The 22,200-nt window shown below is 37.0% G+C and overlaps 1 protein-coding gene across 5 annotated transcripts; it reads left to right on the top strand.

Annotated features, from left to right (window-relative positions):
- The first annotated feature begins 3,071 nt into the window (after positions 1–3,071).
- PNT1 (mannosyltransferase family protein) lies at positions 3,072–18,284 on the top strand. 5 transcript variants are annotated; one of them, XM_077397211.1, is made up of 5 exons: positions 3,072–3,481; positions 15,846–16,028; positions 16,520–16,544; positions 16,635–17,085; positions 17,713–18,284. In XM_077397211.1, the coding sequence occupies exons 1-5, from the start codon at positions 3,211–3,213 to the stop codon at positions 18,025–18,027; spliced, it is 1,245 nt and encodes a 414-aa protein (XP_077253326.1). In that variant the 5' UTR covers positions 3,072–3,210; the 3' UTR covers positions 18,028–18,284. The 5 variants fall into 5 exon arrangements, with proteins under 5 accessions (XP_077253326.1, XP_077253324.1, XP_077253327.1 ...); XM_077397209.1 differs by having other exon boundaries at positions 16,520–17,085; XM_077397210.1 differs by lacking the exon at positions 3,072–3,481 and adding an exon at positions 10,857–11,166 and having other exon boundaries at positions 16,520–17,085.
- The last annotated feature ends 3,916 nt before the right edge of the window (positions 18,285–22,200 follow it).

Genomic DNA, 22,200 nt, shown 5'->3' with positions numbered 1-22,200 from the left:
GATCGCTGAACCCCACTGATATCCTTCATTCAGTTGCCTCTGATCCTATCCCTCATTTCCCAAAAAAATGTAAAAATTACCGAAATACCCACCTTTGATATTGGCACCTCTTTATTCGAGCCCTTAATTGTTGGTATTGATATCTCGCGCTTGGGTCTATAGAGTCGGTCGGGCCACGTTAAGGGCTCGTGAAAAATGAATGGAATCGATCCGAACCAAGGTCGTTTCCAAGTTGAAAAGCCCAAATTGAATCCCAAAAAATTTAATCCAAGTTGCACCCTAATTTGTATTTTTAATCTCAAAACCAAGCAGAAGAGAGGGGGAGGAATATTCAACATGGATGTGCCAATATTGATCCCCTTTATTCAATCATTCATTGCTCGTGGGGAAAAATCTTCTCTGCTTCGGGTAAGTAAATACAGCCCCTCTCTCTCTCTCTCTCTCTCTCGTATTCTCTGTTGGAGTTGGTGTTTTTTTTTTTTTTTAAACTTTTTTGTTTTGTTTGATGAATGGACTGTTTAGGGTTTTTGCCAGTATAGTTGGGTTTTTGCCATCGGTGATAGAACACTGTTCTATCAACAAAATAGAAAATAGAGAAGATTTTTTTATTTTTTTTGGATGTTGAAACAGTATTTTTCAAAAAAAGAGAGAAGAAGATGGTCCCAATCATCCATTTTTTTAATTTTTTTTGAATGATCAGAGAATTTGATTAAGAAGAGAACAAGCGAACAACAACCATGACTGAGATGGTCAGGGCAAGGAAGAAAATAACAGAAAAGAGGGATCACAAAATACTAAATAGAATCACTGGCCCTTTAGGGAAAGGATGTCGAACAACTTCAAGCTGGGCGTAGACACCTCCAAACGAGCAAGAGCATCATCCTCTCTATTTGCCTCCCTTCTAACATGACGGTACTAGATAGAGAAAGATCCCAATCTGTCCTGAATCTCTTCCATCAGATGTGCAAACCTCTAAGGGTGGGGATGACTTCCGATCTGCCATCTAATAACATTAACGCACCAACTTCCGTAGAATCAACTCTACCAATATGACCAAAGAAGGCCCATTTTATGGTTCCACTCTCTTCTCTAAGAAGCCCTATGGTCCCGGGTTGCCCAAACATCGTCCATCAAGTTAAGCTTGAACAGGCCCGGATCATCCAAATTTTTTTTTTTTTGAAGAAGGCAACAGTGTACCTTGCGGAACAATGAGCAAAGAAAATAGCAAGACAATAAGTCAAGGGGGGAGATAGTCAAAACACTCCAATTCGGCCCAAGAAACTCCACTCTTAGCCAGAGAGTCGGCTGCCACATTGGCCGATCTCCGGACATGCTGAAAGACCATGGAGTAACCCTTTCCTCTATCCTCTATCTCCTCAAAGAAAGGCACAAATCGCCAAGGGAGAGAAGCGACTCCCGAAAGCCAGCGAATAACATTTACGGAATCGCCTTCGACTATCAGACTGTCGCACTTCAAGCGAGGCAAGGAGAGGATCCCACTGTGAACGGCTCTAACCTCCGCCTCAGACGAGTCGGCAAATCCAATAAGCCCCGAATAGGCCCAAATGACTTCCCCTTTGTGATTCCGACATAACCCCCCCACTCCAGCCGATCCGGGGTTACCTATAGAGGAACCGTCAAAATTAAGCTTCAGAGACCCCGGCGGCGGGGGGGACCAGGAGGGTCGACATTTCACTTTGGTGCCCGATTCCATGCATATGGTTGACCACCCTTCCCAGAGGGCATATGCAGAAACAAACCGAAAAAGAGGAAGTGAACGGGCCCAGGAGATGACCGCTGCTACCACCTGTATATAAATCCAATATGGGGACCTTACCTTCCCTTCAATTTTATCATCCAATTTTATCATCTAATAATGTGTGTTTTTCGTCATTGAATGTGGACGACCAAAAGCTACACGAGATTTTTGTGCAACCACCGCATAAACCATGTGAACATCCTGCATTGCTCAGGTCTCAATCCCCCTTGAAAATGGAAAGCCTTGCATTGAGTATTGAGTTAAATCGCTTGGGTGCATCGCATTGAGAAGAAGCTTTTCATTAAAAACGAAGAAAAAACTCTTGTTTTTCAAACTACAACTAAAAGCTTTGTGAGTAAATCTGAATGTTCTTGAGGATACGATTTTACAACTATGGCATTACCTGACTTCAATCGGTATGATAAAAGGATAAAATTGGAAGGGGTTTGCTTGGCAATTTTGCGGAAATTCATTTCACAGCAGACTTTTGCAGGGAGACCAGCCACTTCAGATGCATTAATGAATAAGGCAAAATATGCTAAAACTTTTGCAGGAGAGACCAGCCACTTCAGATGCATTAATGAATAAGACAAAATATGCTAAAAATTGAGCATGTGTGACTGGTCTCTCCTGCAAAAGTCACTTGCCAAATGGCTCTCTGCTGAATTTCCTAGCAAATCCCAAATTGAAAAGCAAAACTACATAAAGGGTGTCCTATTGAACTTAAAAAACATCTTCAACACCACCCATATGATCCTTCCTTGCAAAACCATGTATAAGCAACAACCCATATTCAACAACCAAACTACACTATTGGATATTGAGGTTGTTTGATCTGTGTAGCTATGCTTGGAGCACTCACAATTGTTTGTTTATAGGTTAACTAATTTTTGGCCTTTTATGAAGGGGAATATTGGAATCTTAGAATTGTCTCATTGTTATATTTTTTTGGGCGCTTTCATATCCGATCTAAGACTGAGATTTTGTATGGTCCAATATTTATCAAAAATTACTGTACATGATGTACGTCCCATGCCACAGGATGATCCAAACCGTCCATTTGATGGGCCACAATGCAAATAGGTTGTGCTCAAAAAATCATTTCCATAGTTTGATCCTAACCCTCTGATCTATAGAGGTTTCCATAATATGTAGTTCCCCTATAGATCTGAGGGCTAAGATCAAATGGGCACAGCCTATTTACGTTGTGGAAGGTTTGGATCATCCTTAAGTGTGGGGCCGTACAGTACTTTTTGACAAAATAATGGACTACACGGGCTTCAGTCTTCACCATTTAAAAACACATCTAAGACCCTAATAGGGCACCAACACTAACTAATAGATGGAAAACTCGGAAACATCTTGCTGATCTCTTTTCTCCATTTTCCACATAGATCCGTGAAGATTTGCAGGGGACATACAAGGGATTTTTGCTTCATTTCTTAGCAGCCATGGCGAGCATCGATATCCGCTCGCTGCTTATATTATCAGCAGTTGTTAGGGTTTTTCTGATCGTCTATGGAGAATGGCAAGACACCCACATGGAGGTTCGATACACAGACGTGGATTACATTGTATTCTCTGACGCCTCTTCTCTTATGGCATCTGGAAAATCCCCTTATGAGAGATCCACATACAGATACTCACCTCTTTTGGCTTTTTTGCTTCTTCCCAATTCCATCATTCATCGCTCCTGGGGTAAAATCCTTTTCTCTGCTTCGGGTAAGTAAATACAACCCCCCTCTCTCTCTCTCTCTTGTATTCTCTGTTTGAGTTGGTTTTTTTTTTTTTTTTTTTTTTTTTTTTTTTTTTCAGTATAGTTGTTTTGTTTGATTAATGCACTGTTTAGGGCTTGGGTTTTTGCCATCGGTGATCAAAACAGAAAATAGAAAACAAGATGATAGAGAAAGAGGAAAACAGTGAGTTAATTCGAGGAAACTCAGGCCTCCAATGAGTTAATTCGAGGAAACTCGACCTCCAATGTGCTAACTGCACTAATTGTGATTATTCCTTGCCTGAAATCCACACAGCATCTACATCTTGTAGAAAATAGGGAGAGCAAAATAGGATACATAGATTAGCAGAATAGGAAAAAGAGAAAATAGAAACTTACTGCAATATGGAAATCTAGTTGTATGGAAATCATCTAAAAAAGAAAAAACTGGTTCTAACTATTTCTTCTATTTCTCTTCCCGGACCTACACCAATTTGGTATCAGAGCAAAAGGTCCAAGTTACTTTTTTCGTGATTGAAGTTACATCTGGAGAAGTGAAAATTAGAAGAAATTCTTTCATGAGGAACACGTCTCTTTGTTGTTGATCGAATTTCAAGAAGAAGTCATTCTTGCTGAAATTTTCACAACCGATTGTTTTTGTTAATTGCAAGCCCTTTCCCTTAACGATTAACTGCAAACACAGCCCAGATTTATGGGTTCCTACTTTCCCAAACCAGCCCACAAAACCCTCATCCGATCATAATGACTGTCTTCTAGTTTTTAAGAATTATATCCTAAGTTATAAATTTTGTTTTGTTCACCATTTCATTTTGGCGATCGGATCAGAACGTTTCAGTCATTTTGTTCAGCATTTCATTCCGCTACGACGACCAAATATTTTTTAGTGGTTGAAAATATGAAAAAATCCAAAAAAATTAGAAATTGTTAATATACATATATATAGACACATGAAAGTACACTCATCGACGTAATAGCTTTCTGGAAAGAAAGTAAAAAAATTCCTTAGTTTCCCTTTCTGTATATAATATATAGATATATAAGAAATAATTAAATGAACCAAATATGTAAAAGATCCTACATTTATAACGGAAAGCCACTATCAGCTACTGACCCATGTGTTGACCAATTCCTGAATAGTTGAAAAATTTTTAGAGACCAAATTATGAGATTTTTTTGCTAGACTTTAGGGATTTAATAATGTTTAGACATGGTAGAATTTATGAATTTTTAAAATTGAAAAGCAACAATAACAGTGGTAATAATAGTGGTATAACTAATATGTATTATTGCTAACAATATTTCACAATAATGAAAAAACATTTCTGACATAGTGAAGCTTATCATCAAATCAATACAGAAAAAAGCTGGGACCATGTAATTTACCAAATCATGCGATGAACCTTTTAGTTCAGATAAGACAGTAGACGAGTCTGGTTTGATGGGACAGTTTAAAACCTGAAGAGTAAAAAGTGACATCAAGTACTGTTAGGAAAAAAAAAGCAATGACCAAAATAAAATCAGAACGGATATTTAATCCACTATACTGATGTTTAATGTAAGAAAAAAAGCAATGACACAATGACAAGACTGATGGGAAGAAATTTCAGAAATGAAGACAAAGCTCGGTTGAATTTAATTACTGCAAAGCCAGCAAGGATAAGGCAACACTCCACTGAATCTCTATCCAAGCTTCTTGCATCACTGACATGTCATGTAACCTTAATTTAATATCAACAATATGCATAAAAGTAAGAAGACGGTTGGAGAATGAAGCAAAAATGTAGGTCCAAAGGCACAAACATCCTTAATATAGAGTCGATGACCGCATCTTGATGAATGCTTCCCCCTCAATTTAGAAATGAAAAATGAGGCAAATTTCCAAGAAAAAGAAGGAAGAAAACATCCGATAGCAAGAGGAGATTGGATCAATATGAGAAATGAGTGTAACTTGCTATCAATGCATCACTCATAGAGATCAGGGCCATTGCGCGGAAAAAGTAGATTGTTTCGAGAGGAGAAATGAGTGTATCTTGCTATATACATTTGTTTTCAGACAAATGATGTGGCCCAAATTTCAGTTCGAGCCAAATTCAACATCTTGACTATATAGAATGGACAAATTCAGTCACAACTATTAATTTTGGACAATCATATCTCATTTTTAAGATAATGTTTGAGCTATTCTTTTGGTAAGCATAACTTTTGAGACCTGTAACTATGAAATGTATATATTTTGTAAGATTTCCCTGATTTGAGCAATAAGAAGAGAGTCAAAATTCAGTGATGAAAACAGTGATATTAATTTGGCATACATTAAGATTATGAATAATCCGCATTTTTATGAGGCTGCGTACATCTAACCCTCCCTAGACCTCGCAATGGCAGGAGCACCAATTGGAAAACCATTATAGGGCTGGAATCCACTACAAGGACAATGCCTTGAGTGATATCCTTTCAAAAGCAAGTCATGATGTCATATAGAGCCACTGCTCATAAGGCAAAATCCCACATCGTGGCCGATGAAAAACCCTAGTCCATAGGGACACAATCAAGTTGTGCAAGCAGAACATGTGATCAACCATTTTTACACAGGAATAAATTGAAAGGCACTTGCCAGTTTTTTATTATGAGGAATCAACCATTGATTGCAGAACTATTATCTGAAGTGAGAAGAAATCTAAGCTTATTTGAATAATTAGCTTATCAGAAAAAAGAATTATGTGGCAGGTTTTGAGATTTTGATGGTTGATCAGAAACTTATGTTGGAGAATCTTCTAATACTTCTGAATGAAAGAAACATTACAACTAAATATGTCACAAATAATGCTTACCGGCATTTCTGGAAGAGGTTTGTATGCAATGGTCAAAACCCGAGACCCTTGACGTGTATATTTTTTGTAGGTTTCAACATATGATGAAGGTATATCAATTAGCCTATTCTGGATAGTTTTTGGAGCACCCTGAAATACAAATCGAGTTACTGTTATAAAGCATAAACTCAATTATTTTTAAACATTGAAGTAACTTTCTTTTTAAATGGTTAAACATTATTGTAAGACATAATATTAATTGACGAAACCAAAGCAGGAGTAAATGCTAAGTTAAAGTTATGGAGAACTACTTTGGAATCCAAAGGTTTTAGACAGAGTAGGACTAAGACAGAGTAGGACTAAGACAGAGTATATGGAGTGCAAATTAAGTAATATAAAGAAGCATGACAAGGGTGTAGTAAATATGACTGGACATGAGGTACATAAGAGGGATATCTTTCGCTATCTTGGTTCAATTCTACATAAGGAAGGAGAGATTGAAGAGGATGTTAACCATATAATAAGAGCAGGTTGGCCGAAGTGGAAGCTTGCCTCAGGAGTTCTGTGCGAGCGTAAAATCCCTACCAAGTTGAAGGGAAAGTTTTATAAGACAGCTGTGAGGCCGGCCATGTTGTACGACTCAGAATGTTGGGACACCAAGAAGCAGTATGTGCATAAGATGAGTGGAGCGGAGATGCGAATGCTTAGATGGATGTGCGGCCACACAAGGTTAGATTGAATTAAAAATGAAGACATCCGCAAAAAGGTGGGGGTGGCACCAATTGAGGAGAAGATGAGAGAGCACCGCCTAATATGGTTTGGGCATAGCCAACGTAGGCCCTTGGATGCGCCAGTGAGAAGAAGTAACTTGTGCCAAGTTGGAGTAAAAATAGGTAGGGGCAGACTGAAAACAACTTGAATAGAAACAGTGAGGAAAGACTTGAGGGCTAGGAACATAATAGAGAACATGACCTTGGATAAGATAGAATGGAAGAAAATGATCCATGTAGACGAACCCAATTAGTGCCAGGGGTGGACAATCATTTTGAACTAGTAGACCCTTCCACCTTCTTGTTGAAAATTTTCTAAAGGATCTATTAGCCGATCCCAACTAGTTTAGAACAAAGGCTTAGTTGAGTTGAGTTGGGTTAAACATTAAGTAATTAATCTCACACATTAAACATTAAAGTAACTTTTTTTTGTTTAACCATTTCAAAAAAAAGTTACTTCAATGTTTAAAGGTAATTGGGTTTATTCTTTATAACATTGACTTGATTTGTATTTCAAGTGGCTCTAGAAATTATCCAGAATATGCTAATTGATATACCTTCATCATATGTTCAAACCTACAAAAAATATACACGTCAAGGGTTTAGGGTTTTGACCCTTGCATACAAATTTCTTCCAGAAATGCCGGTAAGCATCATTTGTGACATATTTAGTTGTAATGTTTCTTTCATTCAGAAGTATTAGAAGCTTTTCCAGTATAATTTTTTGATCAACCATCAAAATCTCAAAACCTGCCACATAATTCTTTATTCTGAGAAGCTAATTATTCAAATAAATTTAGATTTATTCTCACTTCAGATAATAATTCTGCAATCAATGACTGACTTCCTCTTAATAAAAAACTGGCAAGTGCCTTTCAATTTATTCCTGGGTAAAAATGGTTGATCACATGTTCTGCTTGCACAACTTGATTGTGTCCCTATAGACTTGGGTTTTTCATCGGCCACTATGTGAGATTTTGCTTTATGAGCAGTGGCTCCATGCCATCATGGCTTGCTTTTGAAGGGATGTCACTTAAGGCATTGTCTGTGTAGTGGATTCCAGCCCTATAATGGTTCTACAATTGCTGCTCCCATGCTATATATGTCTTTGTATTGGGCAAGATTCACATTGTAAAATGGCAGAATGGTGCTGAACTTTGTGACATAAATCATTTTGGAAACTGTAATATTAAGACATGTATCACCATTCAAAAAAATAAGAAGACATGTATCGACTATAAGATTTATATCAATAAGAAAAAATAAGAGGCCTTACGACCCCACCATATAAAAAAAGGAAGTAATGAGAGAAGATTTTGTAGTAGCATGGTTTAAAATTTTCACCAAAACTGCGAACCAAATGAAATGTTTCCGTTTCCATCCCAACCGAAACACGTACTGAAATTAAAAACACAAAACCAAACAAAAACCGTTAGTTTATTAGTGCTATACTATGCAAATCTGTGTTACCTGATTAAATTTGTGAGATATTTTTTCACCCTCCCCCTCGCGTAGGATTATCGCCCCCTTTTAAAGTGAATATGGGCCGACTTTAACGCCTTTTGATGTCAAATCACGTTAAAAGCGGGGCGCATAATCCTACAGGGGGGTTGAAAAAATCATCTCCCTTAAATATATACAAATTGTATTTGAAATATGGTGTATAAATTGCATAATAAATATTTATATGACTTACATGTAGAATCTGGTATGTACTTAATTATAAATTATCAGACATTCGCGACACTAATCTAATGACATGGCATGTCACTTGGTGTTTGGTGTTGTTAAACCACTACGTGTTTTTTTTTAACTAATCTAAATGTGTATTTGTTTTTATTATAGCAGTTCTTGAAGTTTCATCTTAGATGTCCATTATTTGCATATGTTTTCCATACATTTCCACAATTTTACAAGATTTTGACCTAAATTTTCATTTAAAACCGACATGTTTCTATTTCTGCCACGATCGAAACGCATATCGAAACAGAATGAAACATAGCATAGAACTGATTTAGAGCTAGTGCATATAAATTATAAGCAAAAAGAAAAAAAAGGCTCCCGCCATTGCGGGCTCTAAGGAGGGCTAGATGTACGCAGCCTTACAAAAATGCGGATTATTCATAATCTTAATGTATGCCAAATTACCATCACTGTTTCCGTCACTGAATTTTGACTTTCTTCTTGTTGCTCAAACCATGGAAATCTTACAAAATATATACATTTCATAGTTATAGGTTTGAAAAGTTATGCTTACCAAAAAAAATAAAAAATGGTTCAAACGTTATCTTAAAAATTAGATATGATTGTCCAAAATTGATAGTTAGGATTGAATTTGCCAATTCTATATGGTCAAGATGTTGAATTTGGCTTGAACTGAAATTTGAGCCGCATCATTTGTCTGAGAACAAATGTATATAGCAAGTTACACTTATTTCTCCTCTTGATACAATCTACTTTTTTCCGCAATGGCCCTGATCTCTATGGGTGATGCATTGATAGCAAGTTACACTCATTTTTCGTCTTAATACAATGTCCTCTTGCTATCGGATATTTTCTTCTTTCTTTTGCTTGGAGTTTTGCCTCATTTTCCATTTCTAAATTGAGGGGGAAGCATTTATCAAGAGGCAGCCTCGACTCTATATTAGGGGTGTTTGTGCCTCTGGACCTACACTTTTGCTTCATTCTCCAACCGTCTTCTTACTTTTATGCATATTGTTGATATTAATTTAAGATTACATGACCGGTCAGTGATGCAAGAAGCTTGGATAGAGATTTAGTGGAGTGCTGCCGTATTTTTGCTGGCTTTGCAGTAATTAAATTCAACCGAGTTTTGTCTTCATTTCTGAATTTCTTCTCATCAATCTTGTCATTGTGTCATTGTTTTTTTTTTTTTTTGCATGAAACATCAGTGTATGGATTAAATATCCGTTTAGATTTTATTTTGGCCATTGTTTTTTTTTTTTCTAACAGTACTTGATGTCTCTTTTTACTTTTCAAGTTTTTAACTGTCCCATCAGACCAGACTCAGCTATTGTCTTATCTGAACTAAAAGGTTCATCGCATGATTTGGTAAATTACACGGTCCCAGCTTTTTTTTCTGTATTGATTTGATGATAAGCTTCACTATGTCACAAATGTTTTTTTATCATTGTGAAATATTGTTAGCAATAATACTTATTAGTTATACCACTATTATTACTACTGTTATTGTTGCTTTCCAATTTTAAAAATTCACAATTGTTTGTTTATAGGTTAACTAATTTTTGGCCTTTTATGAAGGGGAGTAGAGAAGGGGAATATTGGAATCATAGAATTGTCTCATTGTTATATTTTTTTTGGGCGCTTTCATATCCGATCTGAGACTGAGATTTTGTATGGTCCAATATTTATCAAAAATTACTATACGTCCCACGCCATAGGATGATCCAAACCGTCCATTTGATGGGCCACAATGCAAATAGGTTGTGCTCAAAAAATCATTTCGATAGTTTGATCCTAACCCTCTGATCTATAGAGGTTTCCATAATATGTAGTTCCCCTATAGATCTGGGGGCTAGGATCAAATGGGCACATCCTATTTACGTTGTGGCCCATCAACTAGAAGGTTTGGATCATCCTTTAGTGTGGGACGTACAGTACTTTTTTGAAAAATATTGGACTACATGGGCGTCTACATCTATCAAATGTAATAGGGCACGAACAAATAGATGGAAAACTTGGGAACATCTTACTGATCTCTTTTCTCCATATTCCACACAGTTCCGTGAAGATTTTCATGGTTCATTGAGGGGATATTTGCTTCATTTTTTTAGCAGCCAATGGGGTCCACCAATTTCCACTTGCTGCTTATATTATCAGCAGTTGTTAGGGTTTTTCTGATAGTCTATGGACAATGGCAAGACACCCACATGGAGGTTCGATACACAGACGTGGATTACATTGTATTCTCTGATGCCTCTTCTCTTATGGCATCTGGAAAATCCCCATATGAGAGATCCACATACAGATACTCACCTCTTTTGGCTTTTTTGCTTATTCCCAATTCCATCATTCATCGCTCCTGGGGTAAAATCCTCTTCTCTGCTTCGGGTTAGTAAATACGGCCTCTCTCTCTCTCTCTCTCTCTCTCTCTCTCTCTCTCTTGTATTCTCTGTTTTTTTTCAGTACAGTTGTTTTGTTTGATTAATGCACTGTTTAGGGCTTGGGTTTTTGCCATCGGTGATAGAACACTGTTCTATCAAAACAGAAAATAGAGATGAAGATGATAGAGAAAGAGGAAATCAGTGAGTTAATTCGAGGAAACTCGACCTCCAATTTGTTAACTGCACTAATTTAGCAAAATAGGATACATAGATTAGCAGAATAGGAAAAAGAGAAAATAGAAACTTACTGCAATATGGAAATCCAGTTGTATGGAAATCATTTGAAAAAGAAAAACTGGTTCTGGTTTAGATTACATTATTTGGGTTAGAAGATGCATAATTTAATCAGATTTCATATTGTATTGCTTTTTGTTTTTTTAGTTCATGAGTGTTTTTTATTCGTGTTTTTTGGAATTTCTTCATTGATTTATTGCTTCTCCCAATTTATTATCAGGGGAGTGTTAGGTTTTTCCGCTTCTGATGGAACGGATTAGGTTTTCTGCTTGTGCAGAGACGGCTTGTTTTCTTTCACATTTCCTATTTCGACTAGTTCAACTACCCGAGGCGATGCAGTGCAGTCAGTGTGGCCTGTGTGTGTCGAGTGCGCGGGCATGCTGATAAGTGGAATGAGTGCCCAAAATTCAATTTGAGGGGTAATCAATTCTGTCTTCTGGGATTGGATTCAATTCGAAGAGCTAAGGGATTTAGGGTTTGTAATAAGGGGTTTGGGTTTTGTGAATCACGAAAAAGAGAGGGGATGTGAAGATGGATCTGTAATGATTTGCAAAAAAAGATGGATCTTTTATGGTTCATATATTGTGATCCACAAAGGGGAGGAAAAGGACGAGAAGAAAGATGGATCTCTGTAATGATCTACAAAGAAAGATTGATCCTTACCTTATGAAATGAGGGGAAGATTAAGCTTCCTCTGATCATGTAAATCTAGATTAGAAGAAGAAGAGAGAAACCAAAGCATGGATCAACCGTCCATTTATTCCTGCTCTCACTCAGTTTACATGATGTGTTATGTACTAAACCAAATTACTGAAAATTACAAGTATGACATTGACACTAAATTACATTAGTACCTCTTGTACGAATTCCTTATACACTTTTAAATTTATTCTTATATTACTTGAAGTGATATTTGAGCATTAGTGCATGGATTGCTTCGGGACATGAATTTATACTCAAAACTAGGGTATTGAATGCTATAGTATTAACTAGTCTTGGTTGGAGATTACATTATTTGGGTTAGAAGATGCATTATTCAAATTTCATATGGTATTAGTTTTTGTTTTTTAGTTTACGGGTGTTGTTTGATTAGTGTTTTCGGAATTTATTCATCGATTTATTGCTTATCCCGCTTTATTATCAGGGGTAGTGTTAGGTTTTTCTGCTTGTGAAGAAACAGATTAGGTTTTTCTGCTTGTGCAGAGACGGCTTCTTTTCTTTCACATTTCCTATTTCGACTAGTTCGACTACCTGATGGGATGCAGTGCAGCATGTTTGATGCGTGTCGAGTGCGTGGGCGTGCCAATAAGTGGAATGAGCCCAAAATTCAATTTGAGGGGTAATCAATTCCGTCTTTTGGGATTGGATTTCAGGCGATTGGGAAGAAGCGGGGGACGCCACTTTCCTTGGGCTCTTAATGCCTTCTAAACGAATGACTTTTCGAAGACACACTGCCAAGTCATGGCTGTAACATCGATGCACACAGAATGCAAACGACTCGATGGAGGTTAACGAGTATTTAGTTTAATTCTTTACAAAAATACTCAAACAAGCGTCAGTGCGATGGATAGAGAATTGAAACTAAAGAGAAATGCTCACCAGAGGTGATGATTACATTCCTTCAAGTCTTCAATCCTTGGTAAACTACAACTAAGGAAAAGTAAAAGGCAATGTGGAAATGTAAAGATAAATTATAACATGTTTTGGATTGGTTCTAAGACCTTTTCCTTGGATAGTCATCTCCTTATATAGATATATATTGTAACCATTCACAACTGCTCACGATCATCGAGAAGGACTCTGTCTCAACTGTCAAGTTTCATTTTTTTATTTTAAACATAAATCTGTTTGAGAATAACTGTCATTCCCAATCGTTGGGAATCTGACCATTTATGAATAATTGTTCTGATTCTAACATATGTATAACCAATCAATGATCCACCAGCCCCATGTGGTGCAAACCTGGGGGTTCGCGGATAATTCCGGAGACTCTAGGAGCTCGATGGGCAAAATACTTCACGATTAGAGTAAGCAAACCATATCCCAAACGGATAAACAAATCAGTTTTAATAAATTGCAACAGGGAAAACTTATGTAGGTGAGCTTTTGAGGTAAACCATAAATCAAAAGATTCTATGTTAAGCAACCAATGCATATAACAACTTCCAATGGGAAAAAGATGAGGTAATGGGTCAAGTACATCAAATAAGAACCTTCTTACAATCTGTCCGCAAAGACAATAATATATATCTAGGGCCCAAATCAACACTAGTGTAGGATAAATGATCTAAAAGGGTAGAGTAATAAAAGGGATCAATCCTAAGGGGTAATGGGTGAAAAAAAAAACATGAAAATAAGGCTGAAATAATATGGAAAAAAAGGAAGATGAATTTGCCAACAGCTTGGGAGATGAAGCTGTAGGTGCCATGAGACCATCATATTACAACAGTAAAATACACAGCTCATGAATGTTGGAAATTCCTTCCATGTAAGTAAAGAGGCAGTTAAGATCTTATATTCATCTCCTGAACCATTCAATGTATAACGAACTTCCTCATGTTTGTCCAATGACTGCTTTATTTCAGCATACTGATCGAATTCTTTTTCATCTTAAGCAGAAACTCATGCGTAGATAAAGTGCCTTGGTGGCGATTTTGTATTTCTGCTCTATGTTGGAGAATCCTTGATTCAGACTTCTGCGCAAGGTTTTAAATTTCGGTTTCGGTGTCGGTTTCGGTGGTGATCGAAACCGAAATCATGTAAAATTATTATTATGATTTCATTTTTTTTAATTAATTTCGACCAAATGTCTAAAATTTCGGCGATTTCAGTGGAAATTTTGGCTATTTTGGTGCATATTTCATAAATTTCGTTGGGAATTATAACATTTTGGTGGAAATTTTGTAAAAAAAGGCTAAAAAAGAAATTTAGGTGACATTTCGGCGAAATTTCGAAATTTCGGTGACATTTTGCTGAAATCTTGTAAAGAAACGACTTCATGTAAATTTCGTTTCGGTCGCGGCCGAAACCGAAATATTTTGGTCGAAACGAAATGTTTCGGCCGAAATTTAAAACCATGCTTCTGCGAATATGAATCTTCAAGAGCCATACAAAGTTTTCTTGCAGAGCTTTTATTGAGAGCATGAGCAAGGACCTCTTGGAAAAGAGATGAGTTGATTCAGGCAATGATCAGCCAAGCAAGGGGATGCCTAGCTCTATTATCATGATGAAAACCTTGATTTTCAAGGTGAAAAAGGCTTCAATTCTATGGAGGAGCTCGATTTTCAAGCTCATGCTCTCCTTGGACGAAAATCACTTGAAAACCCTCTCTGCAACTCTGCAAGAGGGTTTCCCTCCAAATTTCAAAACTTAATCTTAAATCTAGCTCAAACTCAAATTCAATTTCAAAGTTTACAAAATCCAAAGTTCTAGAAATGAGAGGGAATTGGCTTTATAGCCATTTACAATGTAAAATGACACCAATACCCCTAACTAATATCAAATGACCCAAATACCATATGTGATGGTGAAATAACCAAACTACCCCTACTTAAACCAAAGGACATGAAAAATGCTCAAAATCACTAACCTACCACTAGACTAATGCATCATATAGAAAAACTACTATAGTGACGAGCATGAAGGGGCCAATGTAGAGATTCCAGGGGATGCTCCTGCATCAACTCCTTTTTACCTTGCTGAATTCTTATCTGAGTCCGATTTTTGCGCTACCAAGTTCATCAATAAAAACTCTTTTGGTCTGCTTGAGTTAATGAAAAGTTGACTGTGTCTATCATGCCAAAAGGAGGATTTAAAATGTAGTTTTGCATTTAAATTTGGGCTTCGTTGCAGTTTAGCCTCTTGCAAATAAGAGATTTATCCTAGATGTTTTACCCATCGTTTAAAAATTCCTCTTGTCAATCATTGACTCGTCTGATTCGACTGCCTTTTTCCTTGGCCGAATTCTCATCTGAGTCTGAGATGTGCCCACCAAGTTTATCAATAAAAACTCTTTTGGCCCGCTCGAGTTAACGAAAAGTTGACCATGTCAATCACTGACTCACCCAGGTCGGCTCCTTTTTTATCTTGTCCCAGTTCTCATCCGAGTCCTAGTTTTTAAACGCTTGTTTTACCCCTTTGCAATAACATTGGAGAAATTACATTGATGAACATATGAAAGCACAACTTACGATAGATCTTCCATGTAGTTTATCCTATCCAGATACACATTGGTAGGTTGTTTAGTATGAATTCTGAGATGATTATGGATATAAATCAAGTTTTTAGGCAAGTAGAAAGTTCTAGACCTAAAATGATGATTGTCATCTTCATTTCCTTTTTCATTCTTCGTCTTGAAGCCCTGCCAAATTGAATTGTGCCCTGCTGTTGCAGATTTGCTTGTGGGCTTGTTTCTGCATACTATTTTGAAGATTCGTGGTGTGCCGGAGAATCTACGTTTCTATTCGGTAGCATCCTGGCTCCTCAATCCATTCACATTCACAATTGGTACCCGAGGAAATTGTGAGCCTGTTGTCTGTGCTATGGTTCTGTGGGTCATAATTTCTCTTATGAATGGTGTAAGTTTTGCTTCCCCTTATTCCTATATCCTGAATACTGCACTATGAAAATGAGTAAATTTTATGAATGCTGAAAATACCTTCAAACTTGTTCAAACTTGTAGATTGAGAAAATTTTGATTTAGTTTTGATTGACATGGTATTATTTGACAAAGCAGATCATTTGCATTTTTCTGAAACTCTAAATGCTGAGGTTTCAAATATGACCAAAACTAAAGTATTTTTTTTAATTATTGCTGCAAAATAACAGCCTTTCAGTTTATTAAATAAGTGATTTTTAGTTATGTTATAACAACGACAGTTGAAGCGACATTTTATGAATGCGAGTAATCTTTACTTCTTTCTCACAATCATGTTGAAGGAATTGGGATTGTTTTCGTATTTTTAAAGACTGGATTGTTTTTCATTTAAAATCATACTCTACACACTGGATGATCACTTATAAGTCCTTGTCTTATCATCTTTAATATACTGCTTTTCTGCTCACAGGTAATATGTTGCAGGCAGCCTTATGGTATGGGCTTCTTGTCCATTTTAGAATCTACCCAATCATCTATTCCCTTCCTATTCTACTAGTTCTTGATGTACCTAAGTTTCGATCCAGCAAGAAGCCCACCGTAGGGATTTGGAGTCCTAATCAACATAGATCTTCCCAGCTTAATCCAAGACCGGCTAAGCTGTCAACAGCTCACAACAGTTTGATGTCTTATCCATGGGTTCTTTTCAGAAGCATGATTACAAAAGAAAGAATACTGTTTGGGTTCATCTCCGGGGCTGTGTTCTTCTTTTATACTGCTCTTTTCTTTTATCTCTACGGGTGGGAGTTCTTGAATGAGGCGTTGCTATATCATCTCACGCGTACTGATCCAAGGCATAACTTCTCAATATATTTCTATTACATATATCTTCAACACGAACAGGGGTTCTCTCTGGTGGAGAAGCTCATCTCTTTCTTACCTCAATTGATGGTGCAACTAGTTCTCATCTTCCGCTTTGCACAAGACCTTCCTTTCTGCCTATTTGTGCAGACAGTCACATTTGTGGCATTCAACAAGGTGTGTGTCTTGATCTGCTTCTTTTTTATTTGCTTAAAGCTTATGGGTTGCTTATGTTACAAAAGCGCTATTAGAAATGACCATGAATTCTCCAAATTGAGGTACATTGTATTTGTTCTCTTGATATTGTCTTTAATCATTGAGTTTTTACTTTGTTGAAGTCCTTGACCACTTTAAGGCAATGTCTGTTTTGCTTAAAGCTTGAGGGTTGCTTATGTTACAAGAGTGCTATAGGAAATGACCATGAATTCTCCAAATTGTTATGTTCCTTTTTCATATGCATCACCTTTTTTTTTTTTTAAATGAAAGAGGTACATTGTATTTGTTCTCTTGATATTTAATTTATTATCTTTAATCATGAGTTTGTTTTTACGTTGTCAAAGTCTTGACCACTTTATGGCCCCATTTTTTTTTGGACTCTGAGGACTGATTGTGAATTTGTGATCCAAAGCTGAGTATTGGACTCAAATTTACAGTTAATTTTGATTGCCATAATTGGTTTTGGACTCGCAATCGGCTCTCAAAATCCAAAACTAACAGGGCCTAAGAGTAAAGGCAATGCCCATAACTTCTATCAGTTTGTCATTTTTTCTATCTTATGCGTGATGGAGAACTGTCGATTGACAGGTTATCACAGCACAGTACTTTGTATGGTTCTTCTGTCTGTTGCCTCTGATTCTGCCATGGAGCAATATGAAGCTTAAATGGAAAGGTCTAGTTTGCATTTTGGTGTGGATGGGAGCCCAGATCCACTGGCTGATGTGGGGTTATTTTCTTGAATTTAAAGGGAAGAATGTCTTTATTCAGCTGTGGTTGGCAAGTGTACTATTCTTGGTTGCAAATACATGGGTTCTTATCATGATAATCAGACACCACAGATATTCTCCGGTTTTCGTACAATTGGTAGAATCTAAATTCAGTGGTGCTAGCAAGATCGAGTAAGTTAACTAATTCTCTTCTACGCTTAGTTTCTCATTTGTAATCGAGATTATCTTGTATTCTTTTTTCCTTTTTTTTCGCTTTCTTTATCATCTTTTGAGTTGGAAAGTTGAAACTCACTTGGGATTGTTCATGTCACTTTGGTTTTCCTACTGTTTCTACAAGTAGCTAACTGATGATTTTTCGGGCAATGCATATGATAGAAATGACATTTCAGACAAAAAATTTGCAATGTAATAATGGTAGTGACTGATGGGCCATTCTGTGCATCTATGGTTTGAATGAGATTAAAAATTTGCAATCTTGTGAGTGATGGGAGTATTTTCAATAAATGGTTCGAAGGACTTGTATATTTGCAATTTAATGATTGGCTGTTGATAGCTTGTTTCGTATAACAGGCAATGTAAGGAGCGTGTGCGTAAGGGGTGGAGTGCCAATATCAAAATAAGGGAGTGCGTATATTATCTTCCATGTTCTAAGTATTGATGTAAACACCACTTTGAACTTGAAAATCCCTCACTGGCTTTATATAAGAATCCTTGTTTTGATATTGCTACTCTTCTATGTATTTTACTCCTCCAAAAAGCTATTACCAGCCAATAAGAAATATTCAAAATAAATAAAAGAGTGCCGATATCAAAACATTGGTGCTTCGATAACGTTTCTTTTAATAATTGTAATTTTTCAATTTGTGCCTTCAACGTTTAATCTTGGTTAGAATTCAAGATAACAAAGATGTTTTCATTGACTTCGATTTTCGGCACCGTTATAGTGAAGTGAAACGAAGATTAATTGAGGTGTAGCTATCACAAAAGGTCCATGCTTTTTATGTCAATTTGTTGTAAAACTAGATCATTTTTTAACATCTTCAGATGATAATGGTATTGGCACTCATTTTGGGGAGTGATAAATCGACCACCCCCATATATCTTAAATCGACACCCTCCCCTTCTCTCTCTCACCCAGAGGAGAGAGAAAGAGACATAGGGGGTCGATTTAAGATATTTGGGGGTCGATCTATCATTGCCCCTCATATTTTATTTTACATTTTCCTCATTGGCTGATTCAATTCCTCAAAAACCATAAACATGCAACTAGAGCCTCTTAAATAAATAGACGAGTGCAAATATCAAAGCAAGGGACTGCCGATCGCATCTTCTATGCCTAATCTTTATAATACACGTTAGGCTCGAGCGCAGTAGGTTAGTGGGCCCTCTCACCATGAATGCATATAACGTGTATACTATAAAGAGTGAAAAATGATCTTCCTCAATATATGTTTCATTGTCTCTCGTTCATTTCTAAACTTTTTAAGGAAAATTATTCTGACCGTCCGATCGAACGACACAAAATTCAAAGGCTTATTATTGTAAGATGAGAGTGAATTTTGGCACTGCCCATTCATATCATGGTCTACAAGAAGATCAAATGGTCTGGATTACTTGAAAGAGCGACTTTTGGGCCATGATGGGGCCACGACAGATGAACGGCCTGGATCAAGTAGGTGGGTCCCCTATATTACAGCATCATTTCCCAGCAACAACTTGAAAATGACCAAAATACCCTTTTAAATTTGAAATGAAATACCGTTAACACTCACATCTCATAGACATTATTCGACACCCCTTACCTCCATCTAAAAATTCATAATTTCCATACCCTTTTTCTGAAGATCACAGCTTCAGATTCCTCCAAACAAGCAATTAGGGTTTGTATTGTACGCACGTAACCAGGGCTTGTTGTAGTTTTATAATTTGACTTGGATCAGTATACATTCGGTAGTTTGCACGCACAATGTTTGATAATATGCCTCAAAGAGATTCTGTTTTGTCGAATGTGATGGTTGATGGATATGCAACAAATGGAGATTTGGTTGACAGTCTTGGACTGTTTTGTGCTATGAGAAGATCAGAAATACAACCCAACTTGTTACGTACCTAGGATATCATGAATTTTTTTTTTTTTTGAGGTTAAGGATATCATGAATATTGTTTTAGTTTTTAGAGTTGTGGATAAGGGTCAGTTGGTCCTAGTCTTTGTGAGTTTTATTAGATGGGGTATCTTGGTTGTCAAGTGGTTTTATTTGATATAAATAATTTCTAATCAGCCATTTTTCAAATCAATGAAGAATTTCAAACCCAATACTGTGTTTCTGCACACAGAGGAGGACTGACCCCTCCCTTGAAGTGGGTTGAGGGGCTGATCTTCCCTCTAAGAAGTTCAATCACATTGAGGATTGATTAGTATGGTACTCATCTTCACGGGCTTGTTACTATGCGGGATTGATTTAGAGGCTTTTGTGACTAACACATTTTAGCCATGTAAGCCAGTGCTTGCGTGATGCTCTTAAATTATTTGATATGATTTCTCTAACTGATATGGTGACTTGGAATGAAATGATTTCAGGATATGTTCAACATGGGTTTAAGGATGAGGCACTGCATTCGTTCAATAGGATCCAATCAGCTGGTGTCAAACCTGTTTCAATCACATTTACGAGTTTTCTTCCTTTGTTTTCTGATTCGGCTGGTCTGAAACAAGGTAAGGAGATTCATGATTATCTTGTTGTTAGGAATGGCATGCTTTTGTATGCATTTTTGAAGAGTGCACACACACGCACACGCACACGCACACGCACACGCACACGCACACGCATATATATATATATATATATATATATATATATATATATATATATATATATATATGAGGAAAAGGATTGTACGCTCGAGAGTACCAACCTTAGGGTACGCTCGAGTGCCCAATCACATGTGGGCCCACATTTTTAGGATGATCCAAAGCATTCATTTGAAAGGCCCTTACCCATCCATTTGTGGAGGTCAAAATGAACAGACACTGTTTGTCCACAAATCTGCCCATTTTTGCCCTCCACTTTGGAGGGGTTAGGATGATTCAATGGAGCTGATTTTTGATACACACCGTATCTATGATAGAGCCTTGCAAATGAATGCTTTGGATCACCACAAAAAATGTGGGACCCATGTGATTGGGCACTCGAGCGTACCATAAGGTTGGTACGCTCGAGCTTACAATCCTTTTCCTCTCTCTCTCTCTCTCTCTATATATATATATATATATATATATATTAAATGCAGAGATGTAGATATGTCATGTAAAGTTTTTCATAGAATGGGCATGATAGATGTAGTTGTTTTCAGAGCGATGGTATCTGACTATGAGCTAAATGGGACGATTGTAAATTAGATATGCTAGGAGTGTCTCTTGGGACAAATTGAGAAGTGGTTTGATAATTATGGATCTGTTGTGAACTCTGACCTTGTTTATAAGAATGAAGTTTATGAGATTTTCATTGGTTTTATCTAGATTTGTCTGATATGAGACCTTGCATGCTTATGGGACTGAGCCTATAGGAGTGTGGTCGCTCCCACGTCACCGGCTCGAACTGCCGGTTTCGGTGTGTGACAGAAAATGTCTCAGAATTTTGTCTTCCATACTAGAACCAAACACACCGAGATTGACTGCCACTTCGTTGGATAGAAAGTAGAGAATGGTGACTTACTTTCTTTACATGTTCAATCAAGATCAGCTTGTTTATATATTAACCAGTTGGCTCAACATAGATCAACATCATAAACTGAGTAGGCAGCTGAGAATGTTCTAAGGAACTTTTCATCTTGAGGGAGAATGTTAGAAAATACCACACATGGGTATTTTAATCGTTTGATACACAAGTACATAATCTATTGCAACCTCATTTTCAAAATTTAATTAATTACTTTCTCTCTCACATTTAGTTCTCTCTCCTCTCTTTCTCTCATTCACTTCTTGATATGGTTATTTAGTTGATTTTACAATTACATAATACATGACTAGTTTTTTTTTTTCCACAAGGGCATACCTGTAACACCATTTTTTAACACAAAGGGATGTTACAACATACACGTCTAGTTTTTTTCCCACAAGGGCATACGTGTAACTTTCTTATTTTCTAGGTAGTCTTATGTCAGTATGTGTTCGGGGAGAATCATCATTTTTAGTTAATGCAACATAGTTTGTCTGCTGATACTGTCAAGTTACACCAATTGAAGATTTCTTTCTCAAAATTCTTGAAAATCTTGTATGTTTGGCTTTTCCCTGGGGGATGTTCAGATCATAGTTTCAAAACTCCTCCGCGTCCTCGTGGACTCCCCTGAG

Source organism: Tasmannia lanceolata, unplaced genomic scaffold (genome assembly GCF_043159265.1).
Source record: "Tasmannia lanceolata isolate RefF3 unplaced genomic scaffold, GAP_Taslan_0.1 ptg000015l, whole genome shotgun sequence".
Classification (NCBI taxonomy): domain Eukaryota; kingdom Viridiplantae; phylum Streptophyta; class Magnoliopsida; order Canellales; family Winteraceae; genus Tasmannia; species Tasmannia lanceolata.
The sequence above is the reverse complement of the archived record's forward strand: the minus strand, read 5'-3'. Positions and strand labels throughout refer to the sequence as shown.

What these genes read in the sequence shown, in the direction of transcription:
- PNT1 (XM_077397209.1), top strand. Translation starts at nt 3,211, where the DNA reads ATGGCGAGCATCGATATCCGCTCGCTGCTTATATTATCAGCAGTTGTT. An exon ending in AATCCTTTTCTCTGCTTCGG is followed by an intron (nt 3,482 to 15,845) that starts GTAAGTAAATAC and finishes CTGCTGTTGCAG; the next exon opens with ATTTGCTTGTGGGCTTGTTT. An exon ending in CATTTGTGGCATTCAACAAG is followed by an intron (nt 17,086 to 17,712) that starts GTGTGTGTCTTG and finishes GTCGATTGACAG; the next exon opens with GTTATCACAGCACAGTACTT.